Genomic DNA, 19,315 nt, shown 5'->3' on the forward strand with positions numbered 1-19,315 from the left:
AGATCATTTGGATTTCATTTGAGACTTTACCTTACTTTGCTTCACTATGCAAAGCTTAATCTTGGAGATAAGTAAAGTTTGAACTGTCTAGGCAGTAGGAGAGATGCCAAAACCTCAAGAGAATTGTTAACTTCAGTTTAAACAGAGTTTGGATCGCATAATATTTTGCTAATAAACTGTTAAATGTCTTCAGTGTCATTTGGTTTTTGCCGTTGCAACTTTAGTTGCCCTGACTGGCACATTGTACGTTGAAAAGATCCAAGTTTGTATGCAATTTTAATGTCCTCTGAGAAGGGTCCAAACCATGGTGTCTAATTATTGTATGTTAAATTGTAGCAGTTGCTTTTCCTTAGAGCATTACGAGAGATGCAGTGCATGTGGGATTTACGTAATCACACAAGGCTAGGCAATACCTTCAGACAGTTAATTTGCTTCCCTTTTATTTATTAGCTATCTGATGCGGGGCGGGGGAGGGAGATACCTTGCTATGATCCACTTCCAGAATGTCCCTTTCTCTTCCACTCCCCATGCACATGAGTTTTTGAAAACTGGGTTTGGAATATATACTCCATATATGTTCTCTGACTAAAAGTCTCCCAGAATACAGCCTGTGCTCAGCTATCATTTTCTCAGGTCTCCACATATTCCAGGCTGACTTCTCAGGAAATCCCCATGGGGAAAGGTGTTCAGCTGAAAGAGGTTCCAGGTGTTTAGTATCAAGTTCCTGGCAAAAATCCATGTTCCCTTGCATGAACGTGCTGACACTGACATCTTACCAGCTGATCGTAGAAGTGTCTGAGAGACATTTAAAAGATCTCATGTGGATTCTTTTCTAAGCCAGGACAGTTGAGTTATTTCAGAGACTCCAAGGCCTTTGTCTAGACTAGGATTTAAAGGGGTGTGATTTAAACTTGCTAACCTCATGCCTTTAAGTGCGAACCTACACAAGGCTCAATTCCCTACAAGCTTTCCTTGTCTTGGGACTCAAGTAGGTCCTTGGATCTCTGCTTTTTCTGGAAGATTTTGTCTTTCCTCCAAGAACTATAAAAAAAACTTTTCTCCCTCCTTGAGACTCACAGTATCTCCAAGTGCTAACTGACAGGGACCATTGCACGTTCCAAGCCAGTCATGCTGCCAGGCCTTCACCCAATGTTTTCTCCTAAATGAAAGAGACATACTCTGTTTTTGCCTTGTTAAGTCCATGAATCAAAAAGGATTTAGCTCTGTCGAAGTTGGGCATCTTTGCTGCTTCAACCAGTATTCTTTAATCACAGTATCATTCCTGCTGTAGAAGGTCAAACTCTCAGTACCTGTGCTTTTTGTGGTGCTGATTTTTACAGGTAGTAAGTCACGAGACTGATTTAGATGACTTGGGTCTCTAGCGTTAAATGTGTAGGCATTACAGTATTTGGGGAAGGCTTGAATATTTCTTCCTCTGAAGACTGAATTTTTTTGTTTCATTGTGTTCTTCCATCTCTAACTGAGCAGTGTCTCTCCACAAGCAAGCAAAAAACCATCACTTTGTTGTCCTCTTCCTTCACCCCATTGGCCTACAGTACATGTTGCAGTTCTCCAGACAGAATTTCTCCTCTTTCTCTTTCCAAATAGAGAACAAAAATGAGGGGGTTACAAGGCAGTTGTCTCTTGGCATCTCCTAACTTTGTTCCATGCTCAAGGGTCTTCTCCATCATAGATATGAATGGTCCTACTCAGCAGTCGTTGCCATCTTCCCCAGTTAGACTCTGGCTTGCCGCTTTGGAGCCCTATCCAGCTAGTCCAGGCTCTGCTGTGTGCTTGGGAGCCGCTTTACTTTGTCTGTTTTTTCTTGCTGCAGCTTTGTGTGCATCCTGTCTTGCTGTCTTCCTTCTCTGCTCCAGAATAGCTTTCTGCAGACCCAATCACTTGCCCTGCCATGGCCTACCCTTGCAAAGAGCCTAGAGGCAGTCTGTATTGACGTCAAGAATTATAATGTTCAAAAACCAGTCAGAGAACACTTCAATCTCACTGGTCACTCAATTACAGATCTCAAAGTCACAATACTCCAACAAAAAAACTTCAGAAACAGACTCCAATGAGAAACTGCAGAATTGAAATTAATTTGCAAACTAGACACCATTAAATTAGTCTTGAATAAAGACTGAGAGTGGATGGATCATTACACAGAATAAAACTATTTTCCCATGCTAATTTTTCCTCCCTACTGTTACTCACACCTTCTTGTCAACGGTTGGAAATGGGCCATCCTGATTATCACTACAAAAGTTTTTTTTTTCTTCTGCTGATAATAGCTCACCTACTAGTGCACCTTAATTAATTTCCCTCGTTACAGTTGGTATGGCAACACCCATTTTTTCATGTTCTCTGTGTATAATATATATTTTCCTATTGTATCTTCCACTGCATGCATCTGATGAAGTGGGTTTTAGCCCATGAAAGCTTATGCTCAAATAAATTTTAGTCTCTAAGATGCCACAAGTACTCCTCGTTCTTTTTGTATTGGTTGTGTTGCCTTTGTGGCAAGGCCCATACAATACAGCCCATCTTGGAACAAATCTTCAGCCCAACTCCCAAACATCTGCAGAAATCCTCAGTCCATGATCAGGAATATACCCAGACAGTGGAGATGCTTCATCTCATGAATAGAACAATGGAGGAATCTGAGATTCCTCAGCTGCATGCATTATTTTGTAGACTTACCTACACACGCATGTGCTCTCTTTTAACAGTGAGCTGCATTTTGCTTCGTTTGTTTAATTGATGGCTCTTCTGAGTGAGCAGAGTGGACAAAAGCCTATCAATGAGTTGAAGCATAATGTTACATTGATGCAGTGATATGCACATGGTAGATGAGTAACTGCCATCTACTTTTCTCCTCTCCAGGTGTACAAGACACTGAAAGAAGACAGAGAGAGATTCAATGACCGCATCGAAGCAATGGCTATTAAATCCCAAGACATGAAGTCCACCTCTGGTGGGTAATAGCCTATCATAGCTACGAGTTATATCCCAGTTTTAAGAGTCTCAAAAGAAAGGGTTTTTCTTAAAAGTAATCATGATCACTTGGGACATCTAAAACTAGGCTGGACAAAATACTCTTAAAAGCCCAAGGTAGCACTATGCTAGGGTGGGAGAGCACTTGTCAATCTTTGGTGTGTAAGCCTTTGGTACACTCAGCCTTGTGCCTTCAATCATGCACAGTGGCGCTCGCCGTCCAAATGGCTCTCTGTAAAAGGGCAAGAGGAAAGCGTAGGGAAGTTTCTAAACACCTTTTCTTGGCCATCTGGTAGCACTGTTTAAAAAAAAAAAAAAAAAAAAAAAGCTTAAAAATATTTCAAGTTCCCTGGATTTTGTAGATCATCCCCTTCCATCACTGTGTGAACCCAGCAGCACTTTGTGATCCAAGAGCCACTTCCAACTCACTTTCCATTTCAGGAACTATATTTGCACAATTACATTTTTATACTGTCAGGTGTCTCAAACAGCTGCTGAAATGGCAGCTTGACACACAGGCCCCTGCACATCTTTTAGAACAGTGGTCTCTGAAGTGGGGTGCGCAAGAGGATCCTTCGGGGTGCATGGCAGGAGAGCACCGCCGGAGCAGCACCGCTTCTCTCCCCCCCCCTCTCCCCTTTGGCAGTTCGGCTGGGAATCCGAGCAGCTTTTTTTCATCCCCTCCCTCGGCAGTTCGGCTACATTTGGACGACATTTCTGCAGTGCTGACAACTTATTGCCACATCATGCAGTATATTTCGATTCAAAGGAAATACCTGAGAAAGGAACACAGCTTCTAAGAATACAGTTCTACTTGGTAGTACAAAATGGTGAATTTCAGAAGTAAACTATTCATCATAAATCTGTTCTGCTGTCCTGTTGTTAATGATACGGTTAAAACAAAAGCTACTATGTCCTAATTTTGACACCCTCACTCATGTTGCTTATCACCTTACTCTAAGAACAGTCCCATTGCAATCAGTGATGCTACAAAACATAAAAGCTGAGTAAGGGGATCAGTATCTAATCCTCAATAAACATCAGTATGATAGTTTTGTATTCAATTTTGATTAAAATTAATTAGATAAATTTAAGAAATTACAAAAAGCCACCATAAATTCTTAAGAGTTTTCTGGTTTCTTTAAACTAAACAAGAGGATCCTTTAGGGTGTGCGGCAGGAGGAACGCTGCCGGAGAAGTGCTGCTTCCACCACTCCCCCCCCCCCCCCCCAGCAGTTTGGCTGGGAGTCCGAGCGGTGCTTTTTTTTTTTTTTTGCTTTGACAGTTTGGCTGGGAGCAGGGGGTGCATGTCCAAAAAATTTTTACTGATGGGGTGCGCAATCAAAAAAGTTTGGAGACCACTGTTTTAGAGCGTCACTTCTCAAAACTGTGGTCTGTAGACTTCTTCTGAAATGAATGAAACCTCTTGAGAGCTGGTCAATGGGGGCTTTGGGTCCTGGTCAGTGAGGGGTAGGTTCATGAGAGGTGCTCTCTTATGAAGCCAATAGGAAGAAAAAGTTGGAGATTCACTGCGTTTTGAAGGATTTGTAGATTAAAGCCAGAAGATACCATTAGATCATCTAGTCTGACCTCCTCTGCATCACATAGGTCAGCGAATTTCACCAGTTACCCTGGTATTGAGACCAATAACTTGGACTACAGCAGATCTAAGCCAGAGCTGGGGTTGGGGGAGAGACCTCTCTAGGTTAAATGTTGGAACAGTAGTCTAATGACAGAGGCTGTTACTCACTAGAAGCTCTACCACCTTCATTGAGGGGAGCTTGCTGACCCTGAGGAATCCAGAGATTAACTCTGAATTGTGGCTTCCCAAGTGCATTCTTGTTAGTTTGCATCTTGCTGAATTAAGTCTAGTATCTTCTCTTCCAGAAGTGGGTGCTGCCTCCCAGGCCACAACAGGTGAGAAGGAATCCAGGAATCGCCCTGATAACTCTGAACTCGGTTTTATTTCTGTATGCAGGATAGTCATATGTTCCTTAAAACAGGGTTTGAATGTGTGTAGGAGAAACATGTTCCTATGAGCTGGTCTCCATCTCAGTATATGAGTAAAAGAAAACATCCCCCAGGATTTTTTCCTGGTGGTTTCAAGTATTCCATGTATTTGGATTACTTGCAAGCTGTGCACTAAATGGCAAGAGCGAAATTTTGATCCTGCCTGTAAGTGATTCTGGTTTTAAAATGTAAAGATTTCCTACATCAGAGATTTAAACAAAGCAGCCACTTGGAATTTGGCATTTTTCAAACATGTCTCTATGTTAAGTGCTAGGATATTACCAGGATCAAGTGTTGCTCTAGTGGCCTCATCTCCCTGGTGTTTGAGCATTTTGCAGGCTGTGTGACTTACACAGATGTTGCAGTACTTCACTTGCTCAGCACTAACCAGTTGTTTGATTCTGTGGGGTTCAAAGACATTGAATCTTTGATGCTTTGTCTGGAATAAACTACTATCCTGAGCTATAAGGAGAATGTCTCAGTCTTACCGGAAGCTTTTAAAGTTGCATGTTGAGTGCCAACAATCAGCTTTGTAAGTCCTTGATTATGCTGCAGCCACTTCACCCAGCTATGTGAATTTAAGCAGAGCTTTTTTTAATGGAGGTGTTATAAATGTAACAGGAGCCTTGATGAACGTTTGAATAGCAGTCTACAGCTAAGTGTAGTAGCAATGCTCAAATGAGTAAGCAACTCCATTTGATGACTTGTAACAGGATGTCCCAATGGGGTTATAGTTCAGCCTCATTATGCAGGTTCCTTTAACTAACTCTCTCTCTCTCTCGTTTTTTTTTTTTAATTATTATAAACAGCAGAGCCGGGGTTGACAACAGCTGAGCAAGGAGGTGAGTGAGCATAAGTCCGACAACAGAAGCTATCTTATTGGATTCTTTTGTTCTGTTCAGAATCCTCAGCTGTGCCTCTTAGATGTGTTGACTCTGCAGGGTAACTGGGGTAAAAACTTGATTTAGTCACTAAACTTAGTAGGCCTGAATGGCATGTACAGGGAGCTGGGTATGTGGAGTTAAGAAGCAGTTTTTCCATAGTATCTCTTCTGATGCTAACTACACATTGAGTCCTTCATTGTTTCAGGCTGTTCCTTGGTGAGGGTAGCATCTCCCAGAATGTCATGTGGGATTTGAGAAGCAGCCCTCTGGGTGAGGGGATGGGAAAGAGCAGTCTTTAGTGAATATCTAAGGGACAGCAGCCCACCAAAGAGAGTTAACAGTATTTGAAATGCAAAAGGATGTCATGATTCTTTCAAGGGTGAATGTTACCCCTCTGCTGTTCGGGGCAGGCAGTGTTCCTGGTGGAGCTTTGTTGCTGTATTCACAGCAGGCTGTCTGATCTGTTGCTTTGCAGCTCCAGAGACAGATCCGAGTGCTCGCCCTGAATGTCCATCCCATGCTCCTTTTCTGCTAATTGGTGGAGGCACTGCTGCTTTTGCTGCTGCTCGATCCATTCGGGCTCGTGATCCTGGGGCTAGGGTAAGGGATGCGCACAGCTCTGCTCTAGAATGGGGCATGTCTAAAGCCAAATGACATGCTCCCTTTAGAGCTTGTACATTTCATTCTGCCATTCTCAACTTGTAAACATAGTTGAGATTGTTAATGATTTCCCACCTTAAAGGTGCTGATTGTTTCTGAAGATCCTGACCTGCCATATATGCGTCCTCCTCTTTCCAAAGAACTGTGGTTTTCAGAGGATCCGAATGTCACGGAGACTCTGCGATTCAAACAGTGGAATGGCAAAGAGAGAAGGTATGTGTCATCTGCATGCAGCGACTAATGGGAGTTGAATTAATTGCTTAATGTCACTTTGAGTGACCAAACTATGCTCATCTGGGAGTCACTGGCAGCCTGCTTAGGTGCATGAAGACCACTGGGATTAAAATTGCACAGATTTCCATGCACTTATCTTCACTATGGATGGACAGCCTATTGAGAATACATGTCCCGCCATGCATTGTGGCTAGACTGCTCAAGGAGCACTGTATGCTGGTACACATAGTTTCCAAGAGCTACATCTTCGTACTGAAGATAACAGCTGCAAGCTGCACTGTTGAGCTGCTTAGTTCACTATGTACACTAGCTGCATTGAGTCCTTGGCTTTAAATGCTGAGATTGTGCACAGACTTGTCAGTCAGGAGCACCAAGCAACAAACTATAAACCTAGGATGTTGCAGTGCAGGAGACCATTATGGTGAAGTGACTTTGCAGAGCATGAGTGTCTCTCACTGTTGCCCTACAGCCTGTATCTTTCTCTGTCTTAAGGGAAAATACTGAACACTTTGGAGCTGGACTGTATAACCTCCAAGAAATGAGCGTAGAGAACTTAATGCAATGATGTGGTGCAAAGCTAACCTCCGTGCAATTTTGACTAGACCTGTATGGCTTCCTCCATTGCAGAGCATTGTTGTACTAGTGCTTGGTTTTTAACAGTATAGACATCCTAGTTTTGAGACAAAATCCTTTCTGGAATTTGCAGGGGAAGCATGTTAATGTATCAGAGGTTGTTTTTTTCCTTTGTAAACTCCTGTATGCATTTCGATGTGTAGGCGCTCTTCCAGTCATTGAGTAGCTGCTAATGTAGGAAAACCAGCGATACTGTATACATTGGAGCACTTTTTCTCTACAGTATATATTTCCAGCCGCCTTCTTTCTACGTACCTGCTCGTGATCTGCCTTATACAGAGAATGGTGGAGTGGCCGTCCTCAGTGGCAAGAAGGTTGGTACAACTTTAATCAGTGTTACAACACCATACATTTACACAGTGCTTTACAAACAGCAGAGCTTAGGGCCTAACAGTCTGTCTACACTGCATTTTAAAACCCGCAGCAGCACGTGTGAGCCCAGGTTGACAGGGGCAGGCTCGTGGTATGCACTAAAAACAGTTGTGCAGACATTTGGGATGGAGCTCCAGTTCTGAAGCATGGCAGTGGGGTGTTACTGAGGCTGCCAAGCACCACCTGACCCTGAGATGGTGTGCGTAGTTAGCTTTAGGAGCCTCCTTACAAGCCTCGTGGTTGGAGTGAGTAGGGAGCCTGGCCTCTTCCTGTGAACCTGGCTGGCCATTCCCTCCCCTGTACACCAGGTAGCCAAGCCCAGATGGCCTTTGGTTTCAGTGAGCCTGTTTGTCCCATGGAATCATAGCAGGTGCCTGATCAGCATTCCCCTGAGAGTCAGCGTTCATGGAGAGGAACAAGCCTAGGGAAGGTTCAGTCGAGCTTGGAGCTACGGCCAAGTTAAAACCTCTTGTTAGTTCTGAAGCCATGCTCCCTCCCCAGCTCCCTTTCTCCAGAAAAGGGAGATTCTACAGGGAAACCTTGTTCACGCTAAGGTATCTTCTGTGGCTGCTTCTCTGCCTGGTAAGCCTATGCCCGCTGATCAGAGTGCATACAGGACATGCAAACCTGAGCTGCTCTCTGCGTTGTGCCTTGCAGGTGGTGCATATGGATGTTCGAGGCAATGTGGTGAAACTTGATGATGGAACCCAGATATCCTATGATAAATGTTTAATTGCCACAGGTAAGTTCCATGGTGTGTCGTCTTTCCCTGACATGTTAATTCTTGAGCTGCTGGTAATGTCTCACACCATGTTGGGGGAGGTTCTTTGTTCTCTGGGACGGTAATACAGAACTCTTCAGCTGATGGGGACTTGAACCGCGCAACCTTGTCTAGGACAGTTACACGGGCAGGGATGTGCCTGATGGGAATCTGTGTCTGGTCCAGTGCAGTCCAACTCATCCCATGGAAACCATGGGATGTCTCCGTTCTCCGCTGACTGTGCCACAGGACAGCAGGGGAGGCATGCTAAGCCATGCCCAGCAAGCTGAGAAGAAACTCCTGAGAAGATATGGGGAAGGAGGTTCTTGTTTCAAGTCTGACATAAGGCTCTGAGTGCCAAGCAAGGCTCAAGGTCCTGCCTGCCTGAGGAGTGAGGGGGAGAATCTAGCTCCAATCCCCTCTGTAGTGGGGCATTGCTGCTATAGCCTACGATTCTTAGTCGAGGCTGCCAAACTCATCTGGTGGAAAGGGCTGGATTCCCTTTTTAATCATGGTCAGTGGGCCAGGGTGTGACGATAGAACACAGTTCATGGCAGATTACCTATGATTGTGCAACCCCCCCACCCCTCATGGTAAGTGTAGAATACCAACCTTAAGGTGGTAACTAAACTGTTTGTTGTTACCTTACCTATTATTTGTTCAGTACCTTGCCACCTTTAGTGTTACTTAGTGGGAAAATCATCTGTTTGCCCTGTATTCTCTTCCTTCCCAATCCTCCTTCCTGGGTTCTCTACCTCTTTCTTGGTTTTCCTTCTTTTTTCTCCCCCTTCAATTTCCTCCCTTAAGCTGTTCCCACTCCCTTCTGCTAAAACGGTTAGCCCTGAAATGCTAAACGTTGACATTCAGGGTGCCATTGTAAGGGTTTAGAGTTAGTTAGCCCCATCTACAGATGATGTATATTGGTTACTTAAGAATTCCCAGTTATCACTCTGAGGTTTGACAGGTTCTTGTCCCAAAATCAGCCCCAGTATTATCAAAATTTCTGTTCGGGGGGAGCCCTGATGTGCACAGTTGCAACACTCACACTTTAGGAGCCCCTCTATATTACAGTAGTTTAATACATTTAGCAAAGTCCCAAACTCTCTAACCCATCTGAACATCCACAGACTCACTTTCCCTTGCAGAACGACCTGAAATGTTAGCCGTTATCTTCCTCATCACCATCACCATCACCAGTGGCCATCATCCTGGCACCTCCCATCTCTCTCTCACCCCGCACATAGAATGGGCTACAACTTGTATTATATGTTATGCTGATGCCACTCTGTGTAATGCATATTCAGTAGGGGTTTCTCCCTTCTTCCTTGTTTGTATTTCCTCACCCTACTAATGTTGGGATGCCCTTCTCCTATGGGTTAGTATATTAATGATCTTATTATCATATATGTCAGTTCGTTGCCATGGCACTCTTGTGGTCAAACATCTGCAGATGTTCCTATCCTAAAAATATCTAAAAACTGGTGTTAGCTCCTGTTCCTGTGGTTGGCTGGTGTCCATATGGACAAACTTCCCCCTTACGCACTCTGTTCCCAGTTCTCCAAAACTTAGGGGTGACCGTTAGGCCATTTACCTGTGCCAGACTTCATAGGCCTCAAGCATTACGCTAACTGCTGAAGCCGATGTTTTACAGGGGACAGGCCTGTAGGTTCCTTGTGTTACTGCTGAATAAAATAAATACCACAGCTAGCTCTATGGCAGAGGTCCCCAAACTTTTTACCTCACATCACCCCTTACCTGTGTCCACCCTCCACCCTGTGGTGACGTGGCTCCAGGAGCGGGGGAACACATACTGGGGTAAGAGGGCTGGGGCTAGAGCTGGGTGCAGGGACAGGGACAGGAGTGGAGCCCTGGATGCTGGCCTTACAGCCGGGGCCCTGGATGTGGGGCTAGGGTCAGGAGCAGGGCTGGTGGGTGGCACTCCCTCCCCACCCCCCTGAACTTTACTCCATGCCCCCCCAGGGTCATGTGCCCCACAGTTTGGGGACCTCTGCTCTATGGGCTATAGTTAACATCCCAATGAGATTAATAGAGGGCAAGAGAGTCCATCCCTCTGAATGCTTGTTTTAGACTGTCTGCAGACTCAGGCAGACATCCCTGCATTGGTTACACTGAGGCACATTTAGAAAAGTTTCTTCACAAACAGAAAGGCTAGAAACTTATGACACCTCCCCCCACTCCCACCCCACCCCCCGCGCACACACCTGCAGATTTAGCATGTTCTGAATGTCCTGAAGGCTGTGTAAATATATCAGATGGGTTGTATTTGGCCATGTTTGACAATTACTGTGCTCTGTTATTTTGAGCTATTTAGTGCTGTTCATACCCGCTGATGAGCTTATCAGTTGTCCTTGTCCCATTTGACAATACTGATTTCTTCTGAACCCTGTGTTTTGAACAGAGCTGAGATGTATATGAGTGTGTCTGGCTGGAGGGAAGAGCAGGGGGTGGAGTACGTTCTGCAGCAGTAGGAGCCCAAACCCAGATTCTACAGCTTTGCCTGGAGGGCTAGTGCTCTCATCTGAGTGTTGTGTTGCTAGTTGTGTCTCTTCCTGTTATCAGGTGGTTCCCCAAGGAATCTTCCTGCAATCGAGAGAGCAGGGAAAGATGTGCAACAAAGGCTGACGCTGTTCCGCAAGGTAATCCCAAGGGGGCTTTTTTCCTTGTGTGCTCTCCAAAGCCTGTCATGATGGGGTCTGTTACCCTCAGTCTGTGCTAACTCTGCGCTAACTCGGATTCTTAACAGATCTTGCCCAACAGGTAACTAGAAGGTCTCTCATACAGCTTTGCTGACCACAAGCGAGCTGACAGGGTAGCTGTGTTAGCATCCCAGCACCTTGTTCCCAGGAAATTAGAGCCCTCGCTTCAGGATTGTAGAGATAAATTAGGGTTGCAGTAGCAAGTAATTGTACACTTCCTTTGCATAGGACTTTCTCATATCTCCCAAGCATTTCACAAGCAATAACGAATTGAGCATCCTCCAACCCCCAGGAGGGGAAGGGTGGGGTTATCCTTAGATTAGATTGGAACTACAAATTAGGCACAATAAGGGTAAATTATTTTCCCACAGCCATATTGGTTGAGTCAAGATATCCTGATTCCCGGTCCAGTGCAATAAGCACAAAAGCATTCTGCCCCTGTCTTCTCTGGCCCAGATGGATTAGAGCAGAGGATTTAAAAGTCTAGGAAGATTCCACTAACCACGTGACCAGCTAGCTTTGGTAGACAGTCGCAAGTGCACAGAAATTTCAGTTTCAGTAGTGACTAAATGTGGGTGGGGGGTGGAAAGTTACCTCCTTGGCTCTTGCTTCCCTCTCCTTATTCCCAGTATGGTGCATGCCTCCTGGGTAGTATCCCATCCCTGCTTGCAGAGGCCTTTCCTATATACAGTTCTGTTCTTCCTTGATTAAGGGCAGCATGCTTTATAAGTAGGGCCCTACCAAATTCACAGTCATGAAAAGCACGTCACAGACCAGCTGGTCTCGCTGGTTTAGGTGCATTGTGTCTGCAGTGTTGGTGGTGTTTTGAAATATAAATGGGAGGAAGTTGGGGCTCTGTTCTAGTTCAGTCACTAATAAGGCGCCATGCTGTGTGCTACCGATCGGCAGACCAGCTTTTAGTCCTGAACTCCTGCTGAGCGCCTGGTGGGGATGGCGTGCTCAGCTGGGGAAGGAGGAAGGTGGGCAGCATGGTTCTTGGTTGCTTTAGAGTGATATGTGGAGGCGCATTTGGAGCCCCGTTAATTGGGATTAGGCTTCTTGGCTGGAGGGAAATTGTTATGAGGAGATGGTTCACCCTGGGAGTGGGAAAGATCTCTTTGTGCTCTGGATCTCTGCAGGTGGGTCAAATCAGACTGCAGTGGAAATCCAAGAGTTCTTCTTCGAGTGATTGCTCATATCCATTCCATGAAGGTGTGTGCGCGCCGCGTGCACATTCGTCGGAAGACTTTTACCCTAGCAACTCAGTGGGTCGGCTGGGCGCCCCCTGGAGTGGCGCCACCATGGCGCCGGATATATACACCAGCCGACCCACCCACTCCTCAGTTCCTTCTTACCGCCCGTGTCGGTCGTTGGAACAGTGGAGCGCGGCTTAGCTGACCTCCACTTCCCTAGCTACTCGTAGTTTCTCTCGTTAAGTATATAGTTCAGATGTTTATAGTTAACTTTATTTGTTTGTAGTATAGTATTTATTTCACAGGGGTTCGGGGTTTATCCCCTTCCCCTCACCCGGTGCCGGGTCCGATGCCCGGTCCACAGGGTTTTATAATGCTCGGCCGGCCACAAGCCCATGCCGACATGAGATCCTCTCCTAAGTGCCTCGAGGAATCTCACCTCATAAATAAGTGCCGCATTTGTGAGGCCTTTAATCCGAGATCAAAGGGGAGCGGGACTTTCGTCTCAAACAGCTCCTGAGGGAGGCAGCTCTTGCTCCTCCGCTCTCGACACCGAGCACTGGTTAATCTTCAGGAGCGCTCCCTCAGCACCGGATCGCCGGTACCGCCAAGGCCTCTCGGCGCCGACCGTCGCTGGCTCCGACATCTATTCGGCCTGGAGGATGAAGAGGCACAATATCCTTGCTGCGTCCGAGCTGCCTGCTCCGCAGCCGAGCGCTATGCTCAGTCGGATCGCCCGGCACCGATGTCTGCCGCGGCACCGACAATATCCGCACCATTAACTCCGGCCAGGCAAGAGCCGTCGAGTCCGGTGCTGGAAAGCTCCCCGGTACGGACCGTGGTCGAGCTCGATATGAAGCTGCGTCCGAGCCGCCTGCTCCGCAGCCGAACGCTATGCTCAGTGGGATCGCCCGGCACCAATGTCTGCCGCGGCACCGACGATATCCGCACCGTTAACTCCGGCCAGGCAAGAGCCGTCGAGTCCGGTGCTGGAACGCTCCCCGGTACGAACCGTGGTCGAGCTCGCTATTAAGCTGCGTCCGAGCCGCCTGCTCCGCAGCCCGAGCGCCCTACTACGTCGCACTGCCCGGCGCCGGTACCTGCTGCGGCACCGACAGTATCAGCACCGTAGACTCCGGCCACGCAGGAGCCGTCGAGTCCAGCACCTGAACGCTCCCCGATGCGAGCTGTGGTTGTGCTCACCATTCCCTCCACGCAGGAAACATTTCCACAGCGAGGGTGTTAATGGCAAGGGCAGAACCTGCGCTGCTTTAACCCCCGGTACCGCCGGTGCGGGTTATATTGTCTATCGCGAGCCTGTTTTGCTCACGCCACCCGGCGTCGGCACCACAAAGCGGCACCGTTCACGATCGCAGTCTCGCAGATGTTCTCGGTCCTGTCGTCAAGCCCGGTGCCGGCACCGTTCACGGTCCTGGCACTGTTCCCCATATCGGTACCGGTCATACCCGCGGCACCGATCAGCGGCCCGTTCCCCGACCTGGTACACTCGGTGCAGATCCAGCTCTCGGCGCCGCTCCAGGCACTGGACTCACGTAGCCGCTCTCGGTGTCGAGCCTCGAGATCTCGGCCAGCCTCCCGGCATCGCTCCGGTCGCAGGTCCCATTCTCGCTCCCGGTACCGGTAGGCCTCACGGTACCGATTCCCGGTGCCGCGTCAAGTGCCATGGCCATCCATCCGGATGTGGACACCAGAGTCTTCCGGGTGCTCCAGGACAGGACCCTGACCTCCATCAGTGGCTGCCCTGTACATCTTGGGCGCGCTACCTGTGCTCCCATCACGCTCTGTTCCGTCAGAGCACTGGGTACCAGGGGTGACAGTTAGTCGTCCCTCTCCGACCGCTACGGAGGGAGTCCGGTTCTGCCACCGGATTTCCACATCCCACCAGATCAGCAGGTCGTCCAGGAGCGTGAGCCCACACAAGACCCACTTGCCCTGGCTTTTTGTCTCCCTCCTCCCCAGATGAGGCGGGGGCACAAGCGTGCTCCTTGGACCCTCCCCTAATCGGCCTGGGGGCCCATCAGGACCTTCCGAGACGGGTGGCATTCACTATGTATCTCCAAGTGGCCACTATCCCGCCCGTAGGCACGGGAGTCGAATGCATGTGCATGGTATCCTCCAGGGGCGACGGGCACCTATATGTATGTCTTTCCCCCTGCTCCCTTGTCATCTAGTGGGAGACTTTACGGAGTCGGGTTCTCAGATCTCCCGTCAAGAGTTTGATGCCCTCCTGGAAAAAGGGCTCAAAGTGGTGAGCTCCCCTCCACACCTTGTTGGAGGTAGCGGACTCCACAGCCACGGCTCTGGCCTCAGGTGTTGCCACGAGGTGCATTTCATGGCTCCAGTTATCAAGCCTTCCCTCGCAGCTGCTACACACTATACAGGACTTGTCCTTCAATGACAAAGGCCTGTTCTCAAAACTGGCCCTAGGCTGCAAGGCCCAAAGGTCAGCGAGGTCACTATGCACTCCCTCTCGGCATGTACATGCCGATGTCTCACCGCCGACCTTTCCGCCCAGCCTCGCCGCCCTTACCCTGCGCCTAGACAAAGACAGGGCTTTGCCAGCAGGCGACGCTGAGGCAGTCGTAGGTGTTGGTCGGGACCCCTAAGGGGCCAAAATCAGGGTCCTCCTAACCACCAATCGGGCAAAAGCCTATCCCTCCTCGTCCCTCTTAGGGACCCCTCTCACGAGCAATTCCTCTTGCAAGAGGTGCAGGCGCTCCTCACCATCGGAGCTATAGAGGAGGTTCCACGGTAGAAAGGGACAAAAGGTTCTAGCCCCACTAGTTCCTAATCCCCAACGTGAAGGGAGGTCTCAGACCTATCCTAGACCTGCGGGAGCTCAACAAGTTATGATATACCTGGAGTTCTGCATGGTATCCATGGGGACCGTCATCCCATCCTTGGATCCCAGAGACTGGTATGCCGCCCTCGATATGAACGGCGCGTATTTTCACGTCGCCATTTATCCTCCGCACAGCAGGTACCTCCGGTTTGTGGCCAACCGTCATTTCCAGTTTACGGTCCTCCCGGCTGACCTCTATCCAGCCCCTGGTGTATTCACAGTGTCTGGCTGTAGTCGCCGCCCTCTCCGCCACTGTCGGATACACGTTCTCCGTATCTGGACGATTGGCTCATACCAGGGGCCACCGGGGCCCAAGTTACCACTCGTGTGGGCGTTGACAAGATCCTATTCCTGCGTTTAGGCCTGAGGATCCATATAACGAAATCCACCCGGATTCCCACTCAGGGAATAGACTTAACTAAAGCCACCCTGGACTTCAGTATCGCACAGCCTGCTTACCTACGCCTTGCTTTCACGCGTTGGTAACCATTGTACAAGGTCTACGGACCTTCCCGGCAACTTTGGCTTCAACTTGCCTAGGTTTTCTGGGCCACATGGCTGCCTGCACGTGCGTAACCAAACATGCCAGGCTTCGCCTCCGTACACTTTAATCATGACTCACCTCAGTGTACCACCCGGCCAGAGACAGCGTGGTCATGGTCGCCTCGATCCCCCCGAGCGTCCTAGGCTCCCTTGACTGGGGGTCGACGCCCTCCCTGATGTGTGCAGGGGTGCTGTTCCATCCACCTCACCCTCGGTGTCCCTCATGATGGACGCCCCCATCTCTTGACTGGGGTGCTCACTTGGGTCAGTTTCCCACTCCAGACCTTTGGTTGGCTCAACAGCTGCCCTTGCACATCAATGTGCGGGAGTTGAGAGCAGTCTGCCTTGTGTACCAGGTGCTTCAGCAGCACCTACAAGGCTTTTGTGTCTCGATGTTCACAGATAACACAATGGACACCCGTTGCATAAACAAGAACGGAGGAGCACAGTCCCCCTCTCTTTGCAGGGAGCTATCCAGCTCCGGGACTCCTGCACAGCTCCATTGACGGACCTGGTAGCGTCCTTTCTCCTAGGGGTCCGGAACACTCTGGCGGATCGTCTCAGCAGCTCCTTCCGGTCTCTCAAGTGGTTGATTCCTCCGGATGTTATCCCTTACGTTTCTGGAACTTCGCTCTCGTGGGAACGGAATGAGAGAGAAGTTCTGCTCATGCCAAGGCCTCTCCCAGAACTCGATCTTGGCCGCTTTTCTGATGCCGTGGACGAGCCATCTGCCGTCCGCTTTCCCACTGCTCCTGCTGGTTCGCAAGGTCCTGCTAACACTCCGCAGGGACAGAGCGCATCTGATCATGATCGCTCCAGCGTCCAGGCAGCACTGGTACACCATGTTGCTAGACCTGTCGGTAGCCAACCAATTCCCCTGCCTCTTTGCCCAGACCTCATAACGCTGGATCACGGCAAACTTTACCACCTAGACCTGCAATCCCTCCACATCTCCGCATGCCTGCTGCGGGCCTAAACCGATCCGAGTTACATTGTCCTGCCTCGGTTCTGCAGGATTCTCCTGGGTGGTAGGAAGCCTTCCACTCGGTTAACGTTTCTGCCCAACTGGCCGTCTTTCTCTTGCTGCTACGAAACACAATGTTTCCCCCACAGAGGTTCCGATCTATTTCCTCTGGGATTGCCTATGATCTTCAAACAGCAGCGCCGGGCGCAGTTCATCATTAAGGGTGCACTTGGCAGCCGTCTCTACCTTCCTCCCAAGGGAGAGTGGCCGCTTCATATTCTCACACGCTGTGGTTTCTAGGTTCCTCAAGGGCTTGGGGCATTTATGCCCCCAGGTTCACCGCCCCACCAACTCCTGGGTCTTCAACCTGGTTATAAGCAGACTTATGCCTGCTCCATTCGAACCACTGACAACATGCTCACTGAGATACCTGTCCTGAGGGACAGCTTTTTCCTTGTAGCCTTTGCATCGGCTGGACAAGTCTCCGAGCTTCGGGCTCTCACAGTGGACCCACGGTACACTATGTTGCGTAAGGACAAGGGGCGGTTGTGGCCACGTCCGGCCTTCCTCCCTAAGGTGCTGTTGACCTTTCATATCATCCGGGTTATCTTCCTTCCGGTCTTCTTTCCGAAGCCCCATTCATTGCGACGGGAGCACATTCGCCCTCCCTAGACGTCCGTAGGGCGCTCGCTTTTTATGTCGAGTGGACAAGCCTTTTTGTACGCCCCCAACTCTTCGTTGTATTGGCAGACCGGATGAAGGGCCTACCTGTCTCCTCCCAGAGCTTTCCATCTTGGGTGACGTCATGCATTTGCACCTCCTGTGACTGGCCCATGTTCCGTCGAGCCACCTTACTGCTCGTTTCACCAGGGCTCAGGCTTCTTCTCCTGCCTTTCCGACTCACATACCCTTCCAGGGGCTAGGTCATGCTACTACCTGGTTCTCTATCCGGACCTTTGCCTCTTTGGTCTATCTGTCCAGAGATGATGCAGCCTTTGGCTCAGCAGTTTGCATTCTGCAACATCTCACTCCGACCCCACCGCCTATGTAAGGCTTGAAAATCACCTACATGGAATGGATATGAGCAATCACTCGAAGAAGAAAAAACGGTTACTTACCTTTGTAACTGTTGTTCTTCGAGATGTGTTGCTCATATCCATTCCAAACCCACCCTCCATCCCCACTGTCGGAGTAGCCGGCAAGAAGGAACTGAGGAGTGGGTGGGTCGGCTGGTGTATATATCCGGCGCCATGGTGGCACCACTCCAGGGGGCGCCCAGCCGACCCACTGAGTTGCTAGGGTAAAAGTCTTCCGACGAATGTGCACGCGGCGCGCACACACCTACATGGAATGGATATGAGCAACACATCTCGAAGAACAAGAGTTACAAAGGTAAGTAACCGTTTTTTACTGCTGAAAGTACAGAAGGGAAAATATGTACAGCTGACTCTTAGCCCAGAGAGTGGTTCCTGTAATTAGAGTGTGGGACCAATTTCTCCATGTTCACAAGTCATTTGGAGGGAGGGCCTAGAGCAAAATGCTATCGGCTGTTGTCACTGACTGGGGCGTCTGAAATGGAAATAAATCTTCTTACAGATTGAGGACTTCAGAGCTCTAGAAAAAATTTCAAGAGAAGTCAAGTCCATCACCATTATTGGCGGCGGCTTCTTGGGTAGTGAGCTGGCCTGTGCTCTGGGAAGAAAGGGTGAGTGGATTGCACCAGGCCACTTCCTTCAGTCTCTTGCACGAGGCAGCACATGTGAGACTGACACGTGAGACTGGCACATGTTAAGAAACCCCAGAGAGACCCAAGCTAGAAAAATCCGAGGGCTTGTTTAGTCGAATGCTTAGTTTGCAGCAAGCTAGGGTGTGACTCTACCCCTTGCTAGCCTGCCTGTCTGTGTGGACCCTGCTGCTGCAAATTAACGCTTCCTCAGTGCACTTTGACCTACTCGTGTTTCAAAGTAAGGTAGGTGAAAGTGCACTAGGGAACTTTTAGTGCATGGCAGCAGGATCCACGTAGACCAGGGGTGGAGAAGGAGCCAGAATTTACCAATGTATATTGCCAAAGAGCCACAGTAATACGTCAGCAGCCCCCATCAGTCCCCCCCCCCCACCCCCAGCACCTCCTGCCCACTGGCAGTCCTGCCGATCAGCACCTCTCCCTCCCTCCCCATCTCTCCTGCCTGCCGCGATCAGCTGTTTTGCAGTGTACAGGAGGCTCTGGGATGGAGTGGGGAGGAGAAAGGATGCAGCAGGCTCAGGGGAGGGGGTGGGAAGGGCTGGGGTAAGGGGTGGAGTGGGGCGTGGCCTGGGGTTGAGCAGTGGAAAGTTGGCACCTGTAGCTCCAGCCCCGGAGTCAGCACCTATGCAAGGAGCCGCATATTAACTTCTGAAGAGTCACATGCGGCTCCGGAGCCACGGGTTGGCCTCCCCTGACATAGCCTGCTGCACAATGAGAGTCTAGTGCTGGGTAGATTTACACCCCAGC

At 49.2% G+C, this 19,315-nt stretch overlaps 1 protein-coding gene across 13 annotated transcripts in view; it reads left to right on the forward strand.

Moving 5' to 3' along the window:
* Positions 1–19,315, forward strand: part of AIFM1 (apoptosis inducing factor mitochondria associated 1) — a 45,536-nt gene that overhangs the window by 16,428 nt on the left and 9,793 nt on the right. For 4 of the 13 annotated variants that reach the window (XM_045029835.1, XM_045029840.1, XM_045029845.1 and 1 more), the window contains 9 exons: positions 2,881–2,971; positions 4,879–4,908; positions 5,811–5,843; positions 6,361–6,485; positions 6,628–6,758; positions 7,636–7,726; positions 8,442–8,526; positions 11,125–11,201; positions 18,421–18,529. In XM_045029835.1, coding sequence (XP_044885770.1) covers positions 2,881–2,971; positions 4,879–4,908; positions 5,811–5,843; positions 6,361–6,485; positions 6,628–6,758; positions 7,636–7,726; positions 8,442–8,526; positions 11,125–11,201; positions 18,421–18,529 — 772 coding nt within the window. The remainder of the gene's footprint in view (positions 1–2,880; positions 2,972–4,878; positions 4,909–5,810; positions 5,844–6,360; positions 6,486–6,627; positions 6,759–7,635; positions 7,727–8,441; positions 8,527–11,124; positions 11,202–18,420; positions 18,530–19,315) is intronic. The other 9 variants (XM_045029841.1, XM_045029843.1, XM_045029847.1 and 6 more) reach the window with 5 other exon arrangements.

The sequence above is a fragment of the Mauremys mutica genome, chromosome 9, assembly GCF_020497125.1.
Source record: "Mauremys mutica isolate MM-2020 ecotype Southern chromosome 9, ASM2049712v1, whole genome shotgun sequence".
Lineage (NCBI taxonomy): Eukaryota > Metazoa > Chordata > Testudines > Geoemydidae > Mauremys > Mauremys mutica.